We start from the raw sequence: 12767 nt of genomic DNA on the forward strand, positions 1-12767 counted from the left end.
TCCCCACCCCTTACACCCCTGGCAAACATAAGTTTGTTTTCTACATCTGTGACTATTTCTGTTTTGTAAAAAAGTTCACTTGTACCACTTTTTTAGATTCCACATATAAGCGATTTTTTTCCCCATTTTTGAACACCTATTTCTATGAGTTTTAACACATGCATATATTGTGTTACCCCCACCAAAATCAGGGTACACAATATTATCACTCCCCAAATTCCCTCATTATCCCTTTGTAATCATACCTTCCCTCACCCCTAATCCCTGGAACTAGCAAGCACTTGTCTGTCACTATAGCTTTGGGTTTGGGGAAATGTCATATAAATGGAATCATAGAGCCTGTAACCTTTTGAGACCGGCTTCCTTCACTCAGTGTGTATAAGATCTATCCAAGGTGTCGTACGTATCAACAGCGCATTACTTTTTATTCCTAAATAGTATTCCGTTGTACGAATGCACCATGGTTTGTTTATGCATTTACAGACTGAAAGACATTTGGTTGTTTCTAATTCTGGTGATTGTGAATAGAGCTGTTATAGATATTTGTGTACAAATTTTTGTGTGAACAAAAGTTTTCATTTCTCTAGACTTTAAACACCTAGGAGTGGGATTCCTGAGTCATATGGTAAGTGTATGTTTACTTTGTAAGAAACTGCCAAACTGTTTTCCATAGTGGCTGTATCATTTTGCATTCCCAACAGCAATATATGAGGTTTCCAGATGTTCTACACCCTTGTCAACAGTTGGTATTACCAGTGCATTTAATTTTAGCCATTCTGATAGGTGCATAGTGGTATCTCACCATGGTTTTAATTTGCATTTTCCTATTGGATACTGACGTTGAACGCATGTGCTTATTTGCAAGCCACACACCCTCTTTGATAGTTTCTGTTCAAGCCTTTCATCATTTTTTAATTGGGTTGTTTGTTTTCTTCCTGTTGAGTTTGGAGAGTTCTTTATATTGAAATCAAGTCCTTTGCTGGCCAGGTGATTTACAAATATTTTCTCCCAGTCGACAGTCTGTCTTTTCATTCTGTTAACAGTGTGTATATATTTTCTAAAAACAAAACTGAAATCAGAAGGTGCATGCTGTTTTATAATATACTTTTTTCATTTAGCAATGTATCTTAAACATCATTCCATGTTATTACTTCTTCTCAATATAACTTTTATGGCTGTAGAGTATTCCCTTGCATGGGTGTACTACTGTAATTTATTTAACAAACTCTTCTGTTGAACATTTAGGTTGTTTTTAAATTTTTTACTTTTAAAAACATTACACTGGTGAACATACTTAGAGCTAAATCTTTTCACATTCTAAGTATTTCTCTAGGACAGATCCTGAGAAGCAGAATTGTTCTTTCATATTATATACATTTTTAAGGCTTTAAAAAAATACACAATGCAAACTGTCCTCCAAAAAGGATATTTAAGTCTCATGATCAGATATGAAATCACATGGGGCACTATCATTGCTTTTTAACTTTGCTTCCTTGGTAGCTTAAAAAAAAAGTATGTCTTTTTCTAATATGTTATTCTTTCATTACAAATAATGCTGAATATTTATTTAAATGCTTTTTGCTGTTTGTATATCTTTGTGTGTGTGTGTGAAGTGTCTCTTCATGTATACTTTTATATAGGGGTAGTTCAGCTTTTTCTTATTATTCTATAATAACTATATTTTATTGCAAATGTTTTCCCCCCGTTTTATTTCAATGTACCTTAATTGTGCAGGCCCCTTTTGAGTCCTTGTTCAAATCCTTGTAAATCAAAGATCCATCAGTGTTAGGGTCACTGGATTTGACAAATAAAAACAAACAACAAATACTTTTTAAATAAATATGCTCCAGATAGACATGGGACATATGTACTTACACTAAAAACTATCTGAAGTATAAAGGTAACTGGGCACCCTGTATCTTACCTGCAACCCTAGCTAAGAGTCAAAACTGCATGCAACATGGCTGAATTGGGTGTTGGGTTCTAAAGTCAGCACAATTGGCAAAAATTGTATAAGGATGAAAGTGCCTTTAAAAGTCCTTTAATTAGCTCTCAAAGTTCAGAATGCATGGAGTATTGCCTTCTACCTTATGTGGTAATTCTTATGCTCCGTGACATTAAGAACCTCTCAGGAACAGGAGAAAAGTCCCTGGGCAGATGGCTGGTCATTAAAACCATTTCCCTCTTGTGTCAGTAGGTATGGGGAGGAAAAAGGGGAGGATGTTAAAGTGTTCCTGTCTGCCTACAGGCTTTTTCTGTTTTGTATCAGTCTTCTAAAATGTTTAAACAAGTGGTTATTGGCAGTTGTGGTGGTTCAACAAGATTCAATAGTGAGGTTCATCCCACATGGGTATTATGTTCTAAAGTTAGTGCTCAAGAAAACATGACCACACTGTGACTCCATTGAATTGTTTTTATACAGTTACCCTTCAATCCACACTCCCCAACTCCCTCAGTCCACATTTTATTTTCCGTAAACATTCTCACCCCAAGTTACTCAAATATTTTTCTTGTGGGGGAACTTGTACATTTTGGATCATTCAGCAGCTACTTAAGAATAACCATGGTGACAGGCCGCATATGGTTTGTTAGGCAATCATGTCCTGCTTCCTGCACCCTTTCTCTTTATTTCCCTTTCTGGACATTTTTTCTGAAAACTTTGTCCAACATTTTATTTTAGGGAACTATACCTAGTGATACTCAGAAGTTTCAGATCAATCATTAGTCAGGAGTCCAAAGCAAAATGAACAGAATGATGTATTTATTTCTCTCAAACACAATTCACAAATGACATTCAAATCTCATTTATTTCTAGCATACTTAAAACATTCCGATGAAATAAAAAATTTGTAATCCTTGCCAAAGTTCATTTTAATAGGATTTGACCTGTAGTAAAAGACATTGTCATATTGTCTCCTGTTCTCTTCATTTATATGTATATCTATAATATACATATAATATATATTCAACATATTTCCATTAATACGTGTATAAAAATGTTCACTCAGGTTGTTTCACATATTAGATATATTGGTTTCATTGGTTAATACTGTCTAAATAGGGCTTCCCTGGTGGCGCAGTGGTTGAGAGTCTGCCTGCCAATGCAGGGGACACGGGTTCGAGCCCTGGTCTGGGAAGATCCCACATGCCACCGAGCAGCTGGGCCCGTGAGCCACAATTACTGAGCCTGCGTGTCTGGAGCCTGTGCTCCGCAACAAGAGAGGCTGCGATAGTGAGAGGCCCGCGCACCGCGATGAGGAGTGGCCCCCGCTTGCCGCAACTAGAGAAGACCCTCGCACAGAAATGAAGACCCAGCACAGCCATAAATAAATAAATAAAATAAAAAATTAAAAAAAAAATACTGTCTAAATACGCTGAACTTCTTTAATGCCAATTTCCAAATCCAACACGGTATAAAAGAATTACATAGCTCTTCTCATATTGCTATGGTTTCTGGAAAATCTTATTCACTTTTGAAGAGATTGGCAAGCCAAGGAGCAACTCAAACATTTACAAATAAATATATACACATACATAAATATATAGGTACACAAATATACATACACAGAAACATATGTATATGTATACATATATATTTAACTTTTTATCATGGAAAATTTGAAATGCATAAAATAGAGAGAAGGGTACCCTCCTGTGCCCAACACCCAACTTCAATGATTACCAACTTTTTCACAATATTATTCACAATAATGATATTATTCACAATAATGATATCTTCCAATTTTAGTATATGTGCTGCTGAAGCGAGCACACAATAATGATATCTTTTTTTCTTTTTTTTTTTTTTTCCGTGTTGGGTCTTTGTTGCTGCACATGGGCTTTCTCTAGTTGTGGCGAGCGGAGGCTACTCTTCACTGAGGTGTGCGGGCTTCTCATTGCGATGGCTTCTCTTGTTGCAGAGCATGGGCTCTAGGTTCGTGGCTTCAGTAGTTGTGGCACGCAGGCTCAGCAGTGGTGGCTTGCAGGCCCTAGAGCGCAGGCTCAGTAGTTGTGGCGTGCAGGCTTAGTTGCTCTGCGGCATGTGGGATCTTCCCGGACCAGGGATCAAACCTGTGTCCCCTGTATTGGCAGGCGGATTCTTAATCACTGCCACCAGGGAAGTCCACAATAATTATATCTTTTAATAAGCTTTTTTTCAAGTATAACATACAGAAAAGTGCACAGATCATAACTGTGTAGCTCTATGAACTATTACAAGGTGACTGCACCCAGGTAACCACCACCCAGGTGAGGCTATAGAACGTTACCAGCACTGCAGCAGCGCTACCACATGCCTACCTAATCACTACCTCTTTATAGATCCCAAAAGGTAACCACTACCCTGACTTTTAGCATCATAGATTAGTTTTACCTGTTTTTGAACTTTATATAAATGGAATCATACAAGTATTCTCATTGTCTTTCTTTTACTTAATATGTTTCTGAGATTAAAACACCTTGTTGTGTTTAACAGTGATTTGTCTTCATTGCTGTGTAGTATTCTATGGTAGAACTATACTACAATGTGTTTATCCATTCTACTGTAGATGGACATTAGAGTTCTATCTTGGTGAACACATCTTTTGGTGAATGTAAATAGGCATTTAGATCTAGGAGTGAAATTTCTGGGTTATAGAATATGTGTGCAAAACAACTTTCCACCAGTTTGCATGCCCACTGGCAGTGGATGAGCATTTCAGTTGTTCCACAACCCTGTCAACACTTGATATTGTCGGTTTTTAAATTTTAGCTCTTCTGCTGTGGATGTAGCCTATCTCATTGGGGTTTAATTTGCAATTTCCTCATGATTAATGAGGTTGGACATGTTTTCATTTTTGTTGACCATTCGCTATCTATTCTTCTGATGTATCTGTTTTATCTCTTGCCCATTTTTCTACTTAGTTGTCTTTCATAAGAGTTTTTATGTACTGGATAGGAAACTTTTGTTGGTTATATGCATAGCAACTATTGCTAAATTGCATTTAAAAGATGCAGGGTCATGAAAGAAGCAAACAACTAGAGCACTAATATTGTTCACTTGCCTCACTTATGAGATGAAGGTGAACTATTTAAAAATCCATAAAAATTATCACAATCTGAGTTTGAGGTTGGGGTTTACCCAGTGGCCTAATATTTTTCACAGAAGTTTCAGGAAAAAGGCAAATATATCTAATGACACAGAGGAGTGAATGGGTGGCTAGTTTATCCAGACAAAGTGCCCACTAGATGGCATTATCTTGGTGAAAAAGTGCAAAGCAGCCCCTGACAGGAGGAGTTGGCCTGGTAATCACAGGTAGGCCTTGTTGAGTATAAACAATTTCACAGAACATGAACATCAGCAAGGCCTCTCTGATCATGTTCAAGACAAAACAGGAGCCCTCTGTAATTATGTCTAAACAACAGGCAAAACCCTGAACATTGTCCAAACCACAGAATGACCAAACATCCCCCTACTCTGGCTAAGAGTAATGCCTGCTGTTTCTTTACCAGTTATATAACTTTAGCCTCAGTCTAGTCTGCCCTCCTTCTAGATAAGACTTATTAAGATATCCAGTCTTAAGAATTACCACTGCTTCCTGGCAGCATCCAACCCAGAGCAAAGCTCCACTTCTGTAAACACTCCCCCAGATCATGCAGCACAAGCCCCAAATCCTATAATGAGTCTCCTTCTAACACCCTCTTACTGAGACACCCCATGGTTCCCCAGGGCGTGCATCCTCCCTCACTGTATCAAGCAATAAAGTCGACTAGTGATATACCTAACCACTAGTCAAGTGGTTCCTGGTGTGTTCCTGGTGTTCTTTGGTTGGAGGGCATTGACATTGGGGAACTCAGGATAATCCAACAGCCTGCGACTATTTACTTGTCAGGACACTAAAAAGAGACCTGTCTCTAGGGTGAATTTATACTAGCCACAGACACTGAAATGATGGATAAATAAAATAATTAATTAATAATTTTAAAGAAACCCAGAGGAGTCAGAAAAAAGCACCTTTATAGAGACCAAAAGTAGATTAGTGGTCCCTGGAGCTGTATGTGGAAAGGGGGATAAATGTTAAGTCCTCTTATTTGGGGTGATGTTCTAAACCGTATTATGGCGATGGCTGCGTAACTCAGTCAATTTGCTAAAACTCATTGAATTGTATACTTAAAGTGAGTGAATCACATGGTATATAAATTATACCTCAATATAGTTGTTAAAACAACAATTCCAGGGGAGACCAGCTACATGAATCCAGCAAACATTCTCTCTCTGTAATCAAACTACATGACAAGTACATTGTAAGCAGAAAGTTGGTTGGGACATAAATTCAGAGCAAGTCGAATTGGCTATATGATTAGAATACCTCCATTTACATCACAGAGCTACAACCACGGCAGATGTGGAGTCTTTATACTTTAGTGTTTGCCTCAGTGGCTTTCATTTTCCCAGGTTCTGCTGGCCAAATAATCCCTCTTCTGGTTACAACTCCTACTTTTAGCCTATAAATCATGTTGTCCTGGAACCATTTTTCATCTTAAAACTTAAGATACCTTGGCTCTGAACTACCATGAGTTGTGTTTACAGCCTCAGGGCCAATTTTATTTGCAAGTTTCAGTGTTTAGAATGGGAGGGAAGAGGAAAATGGTTGACTTTTTGTCCCTTGGACTATCACAATTTTATATCAGGAATAGAATGGCAATGAGGTGATTTTTATCTTCTGAAAAAATCACTACAGGCACACAACGAGCAGAGTACAGCTGCCCTTCCTACAATGTGACACAGAAGTAGGGTTGCCAGATTAAATATATGCATGTCCCATGGAATATTTGGGACGTACAAAGACTAAAAAATTATTCATTGTTCACCTGAAATTAAAATTTAACTGAGCATCCTATATTTCATTTGCGAGTAAAGACACAGAAGACGTGGGAAATGCGGAAAAACACACTGTCCAAATAACTTTGGCGTAAAGGGGTGGAAGAAACAAACGCCAGATTGTTAACAGCCTTAAATCGGAGCCGGCAAATGCTACCTGTAGCAGAGGAAAGGAGAAAATCCAATCCCTCAAGTTTTACAGCCGAGTCAGAAGTATTAGTACTGGGAGAAAGGGAGCGTCACAGTCAAGGGGAGGATGGAAGCAAAACTTCATTTCTTCCTAGTTTGGAACTAGAATCCCCACTCAGCCTTTCTGCGTGGCAGCGCCCAGGGTAAAAGCGCCCACAAAGAAGGGATTCCATTTTGCGGCCTGACTGAGGAGCGCGGCGATTTTCCCACGACAGTTCCGGGATACCTGGCAGACAGCGGCGCCAGGTAACCGAGAGAACCCGGGGCCAGGCCGGATCCGGAAGTAAGGAGCTCGCTCCGCCCCGCGGCCGAGCCCCGCCCCGCGGCCCCTCCCACTAGGCCCGGCCTTGCGGGATGACGTGTCTGAACTCTGGAGGCGGAAGCGGGGAAGAGGTCGCCGGGGTAGGGGCTGGCGAGGTGCGGCTGGTTGGCCGTGCGCACGCGCGATTCGCGCAATGGGCGGACCGGATTGCGCCTGGAGTCCGGTGACCATTTTTATTGAGGAAGACTCCATTTCTCCGGGTTTTTGCTGATGCTGAGCTCGGCAGATAGAGGTGGTGGCTTGGTTTGGAAGGAAGAAGGTTAGGGACCACCCGCCCTTAGACATCCCCACTGCAGCGGGCTCGGTCTCAATGAGTGGCCGTTTGACTGCGGGCAATCAGTCCCCCTTCTTTCCTCTGTGAATAGAGGCGGTTAAACGCGTGTGGAAAACCTCAGGTTTACTTCGGCGCTGAAAGTCCGAGAGTCTAAATTCAGATCTAGAATTTATGGGGTCCGGCCAGTACCAGTCCTGTAGTGCTTTGCGGTTACTTGCCCTTCCTTTATGTGCCAGACGCTGCTCTAGGCTTGGGGTTGTAGAGAAGAGGTCCTTAGTCCCATGGGGTTTACGTGTAAACAGGGAGTGAGACAGTAAACAAATAACCACGTTAATTCCAGGTAGTGATAAGTACTGTGGGGTGCCAGGGTTAAGCAAAAGAGTGGAATTGAGGGATATAAAGATTTTATGAGATCGCTGTTGTCAAGAGTGGAACCTGAGAGGCTAATAGCAGTAAGTACTAGTGCAAGAGAACTAAGATTTTGGCTTGGACTAGGGGGTAGCTGTGGACATGGAAAGTATTGAAAGGATTTAGTCTAGTTTAGCGGCCCAGCGAGCACAGCTTGTTGAAGGACTGTATGTGGGGAGTGAGGGAAAGAGAAATTTAGGTTACCTCCCAGGTTTTTGGCCTGAGAAGCAGGTGGGCAGCGGTGCCCATTTCCTGCTTTGTGGAACACTGGAGGAGGAAAAGGTTGGGATGGGAGCGGTGAGATAGTGAAGATAAGTATTTAGTGGCACCAGATAACTAGAAGATAGCGAACAAAAATTGTCTTGCCCCTTTCCTTTCTAAATGGAGAGAACACTGCTTCTTCTTACTTATTATGTTGGAAATCTCTATGACTTCAAGTATAGGATATTATAAATTATTTTCCCTGGCCCAAGTAAGTTCAACACATATGCTAATTGATTTGCTCGAGGGAGAAGTGACCTAGACACGATCCCACTGCTCAGGCCCCCCTCACCTGCCTACCCACCCTTACCCCCGTTTGGGTTATAAAAATGGCTGCCTTTCCTCTGCCCAGCACTTAATGTGCATTCCGCCCCCCCCTAAACTTCACAACAAACTAAAGAAGATGGACATCCCTTTCTCTCTACTTCCCAGTTCTCCCCTATTATCTGGGACTTGGTGTCTTAACTTGCTCAACGTCCACATAACTAGACAGTAGTGTTCCAAAGCTGGAGTTCATAGTGCAAACTACCTTTGCAAGGAAGAATTCCTTCATTGTTCTGGTTATCCCACAGTATAGAACAGTGGGTTTTAGCCTTTTTTTTTTTAAAGGGTCATAGATTCCTTTGAAAATTTAATAAATGTTATAAACTTTCCGGGGGGGAAATGTGCAGATCCCCGCAAGAATTTAGATAGGATTGCATGCGTCTCCATATTTTTCTGAATTGTCCACTTAGCAAACTTGCTAATTCTTTTTTTTAAAATAACTTTATGAAAGTTTAGTTTTATTTATTTATTTTTATTTATTTATTTATTTTTGGCTGCATTGGGTCTTCGTTGCTACACATGGGCTTTCTCTAGCTGCGGCGAGCAGGGGCTACTCTTCATTGCGGTGCGCGGGCTTCTCATTGCAGTGGCTTCTCTTGTGGCCGAGCACAGGCTCTAGGCGCACAGGCTTCAGTAGTTGTGGCACGCAGGCTCAGTAGTTGCGGCTCACGGGCTTAGAGCACAGGCTCAGTAGTTGTGGTGCTCGGGCTTAGTTGCTCTGCGGCATGTGGGATCTTCCCGGACCAGGAATCAACCCTGTGTCCCCTGCATTGGCAGGCAGATTCTTAACCACTGTGCCACCAGGGAAGTCCTGACTTGCCAATTCTTGAATTCTGAGCAGGAGGTACTTTTGGGTTATGATTCCTTGCTTATGTACTCTAAGTTCGTGCCCTGTTCGGCAGATTCGATTGAACTCTAAAGCTCAAAGGAATTGACTTTATAAAGACTGTTGCCCCCCCAGTCCAGTTCTACAAGGATCAAGCTATTCGCTACTGCAGTCGTGCACCAACAGTGCACCCTGAGGGGAATTCAGGATGGAGAAAAAACAGGAATATTCTGTGCTTTATACACTGGCCCTGGATAGCTAAGATGCATATCTAAGGAATAATTTCAGTGAACTCAGATTCTTGCATCTTCTCATACATAAAAAAGCACTAAAACCTTTAACTTGAGATGTCTGTTCTCTGTGTTTAGCAGTAACCTTTTGATGTTGGCCTACCTGTTTTTTTCCAGCCAAAAACTCCTATATATCCTGGCTCCTCCCTTACCTCTTCAGAACAGTTCCTCAGAGCTATCTGAGAGGCGGTCTCCTGTGCTATGGTCCTCAGTAAAGTCCCCGAATAAAATTTAACTCACATCTTTTATGTCGTGTGTTTTTCTTTGTCACGAAAAGCAAGTTTCTCCTTGAAAAATACTCAAAATGCACCACACAAACACACACAAGTACGTCTGTGCATATACAAACGGACATCGCATCACTTCAATAGGAAAAGTGACAGAAACTTGCCCAGGGATGATCATACCAGATTTCTATTTTGCTGGAACTACGTTTCTCACTGGGCTCTCGGGTGTGCTCCTGTCTTCCTTTGCAAAGAAATGTCAACACTCCCTTCTCCTATTTGTCTACTCCCATTTTTCCCCCCACCTCATTTCCACTCACCTCTTTAAAGAGATCTTGTTTAGTCTATGCAAACAATCACTGTCCCACGCAAGAATGAGCCACCGCATCCAATGCTGGGAACCTGTCCGTGCACACACCTCTGAGTAGCTGTCTATTTGAAGATTTGTGGCTAGTTCCTCCCTATTGGTTTCCTTATCCTGCACCCAACCGTCTCCCAAACTTCTTCCCTCCACCAACTCAGCCTCCATCAGCAAGTACGTTTTGGAGCACCACCTCTGTAATAGGGGCTGGTGTGCCTTGGGCACTGTAGTGAGGAAACCGTGGAAAACCGGGGCAAGGCAGCAAGCACAGGGCGCTGGGCAAGTGAGACGCTCCACGACGCCCCAAGGGGGCTCTAGATCGGAATTTGGAACAGGAACGTGAGCGCTGGACCCTCTCCCGCGGCAAACACCCCAGCCGACCCGCTGAAAACCTGGCAAGTGGATTTCCTCCACTCTCCCTCCCGGAAACTCCTCGGGGCGCTTGCGGCCGCTCTCACTGAGCATGTGCAGGCGGTGCTGCGCATGCTCCGTCGAGGTCCGCTTTGGAGTCTGTTGCGGAAGCCGCGGTGTCTCCTAGCGCAACCGGAACTATCCGTCGCGGGGCCGGCCTGGCTCAGCTCCGGCGGCCTGGTTGTTGTCGCTGAGCCTCCCCGTCCCTCCTTCCCTTTTCACCCCCCGCGGCTCTGCTGCCCTTTCCCCGAAACAGCCGTTATGAGCGCGAGGCTCTCGGCGCCGTCTCCACCTCGGTGGCAGTTGCTGCTGTCGCTGCTCCTGCTGGGGGCGGCCCCGGGCCCGCGTCGGAGCGCCGCCTTCTACTTGCCCGGCCTGGCGCCCGTCAACTTCTGCGAGGAAGAAAAAAAGAGCGACGAGTGCAAGGTGGGTGCGGCCTGGCGGACCCCCCGGTGCACAGTCGGAAGAGGAAGCCTCCCCCTGCCGGGGGAGCCGGCGTCCCAGGGGAAGGGGGCGTAGCAGTGGGTGCGGTCGGGTGTCCCCAGAAGCGCGTGGGGTTGGCCGCGCTGTGGGGCGCAGGCTCTGGAACGGCCTCCGTAGCGGGGTAGATTCTGGCGGACTCGGCGGGCCAGGTAGCACGAGCAGGTGGGTTCAGTTTTCCCGGAACAGGGACTGTGTGTGTACGGCGCTCGCTTGGCGTTGGAGGCGTGCAGGTCAGCGAGCGTTCCACGGGCGAGTGTCCGCTCACAGCCCCGTGTCCCGCCTCCAAGGAAGGGGACGGCCAGGTCTTCCAGTAACTTGTACTTTCATTGCTTCCCGTTTTCTACTTTTATGGAACCCTGGTTGGTTATGAGGACTTGTTCTTTCTAGGACTTCGGTGTTTTAACCTCACGGTTAGCAGTCGCTTCCTTGTTTGTGGGATTTAACACCCAGAACCGCGTAAACTGCATTAATAAGGAGTTGCTGTGATGGTTGAGACAGTTAATGTCTACCATTTAAGTGTAAAAAAGAATTTTAATATGCAAAAAATATGTAAGATCCCACTAGTTTCTCTGAGATTGTTTTAAACACTTAAAAGGAGCAGACAACAGGAGAAACCGGCGTTTTCTTCCTAGGGCTGATCTTGAAAACTTTGATCTCTTACCACCTTAAACTCAAGGTTTTCAGTTTAACCACTAGTAAAAGAGACGTAGGTAAAGTACCCTGCTTTTAGGTTATTAGGTAGAGGGCAGGAAAGTATACATACACAGTTATTTTAGGTTGCTAAAACTTACCCTTTGGGGCGCAAGAAACTCTTTGAAACCGTTAATACTTTTAACAGTTCAAATAATCATTCAGCAAACTTTTACAGTCTATGAGTAGTTTTATTTACTAAGCTTGGTTTTTTTAAGCTGGTGTTTATTACTGCTAGCTTTACTATAGTTTTGAATTTTGAGCTTATTTTAGGGCACTGAAGAAGCTATTAAACTTTTCATGGCATTTTACAGTTTCTGTTTAAAAACTTGGATCTCTAAAAATGTCTAAGGATCTTTTAGGTGTACTCACATCAACAGTTAGTGCTTGAATACTGTAACTCTCGTACCTTGCAGTGCAAGAAATTTTCACTCTTTGAGAGTTCTGACTGAAAGAAAATAGTACTTCCAAGTGGAAGAGAGAGCTAGTCTCACAAGCACACAGGTTTTTCCATTAAATATTTTCGTAATCAGCCTTTAAAACTTAGTATTTGGTCTTTAAATTTAACAGCAATCGTATATTGTCTAACTCGTGCCTTAGACACAAAAAAGATATTCCTGTCTCCTAGGAACCTCAGAGGTCATAAGCTTATGACAGATTATCAAAATCTAATATGTTATAAAAGATGGCTGTCCAAAGTGCTCTAAAACACAAATGAGGAAACATCTGCGGATTGGAGTCTTCAGGGAAAGCTACGGAGAGGAAGTGACATTTGAGATGGACTTCAGACATGAGTATGAGTGAAATTTACAGGTGGTCTGCTAGTTAGATAATTTTGTTTCCTC

General features: G+C 42.8%; 1 protein-coding gene across 1 annotated transcript in view; it reads left to right on the plus strand.

The window, feature by feature from the left end:
- Window positions 1-10827: 10827 nt before the first annotated feature.
- The window catches only part of TM9SF2 (transmembrane 9 superfamily member 2), a 56655-nt gene continuing 54715 nt past the window's right edge, over window positions 10828-12767 (plus strand). The window contains exon 1 of the mRNA XM_036831533.1: window positions 10828-11175. Within this exon, the coding sequence (XP_036687428.1) occupies window positions 11011-11175 (165 nt within the window). The 5' untranslated portion in view covers window positions 10828-11010. The remainder of the gene's footprint in view (window positions 11176-12767) is intronic.

The sequence above is a fragment of the Balaenoptera musculus genome, chromosome 18, assembly GCF_009873245.2.
Source record: "Balaenoptera musculus isolate JJ_BM4_2016_0621 chromosome 18, mBalMus1.pri.v3, whole genome shotgun sequence".
NCBI lineage: Eukaryota > Metazoa > Chordata > Mammalia > Artiodactyla > Balaenopteridae > Balaenoptera > Balaenoptera musculus.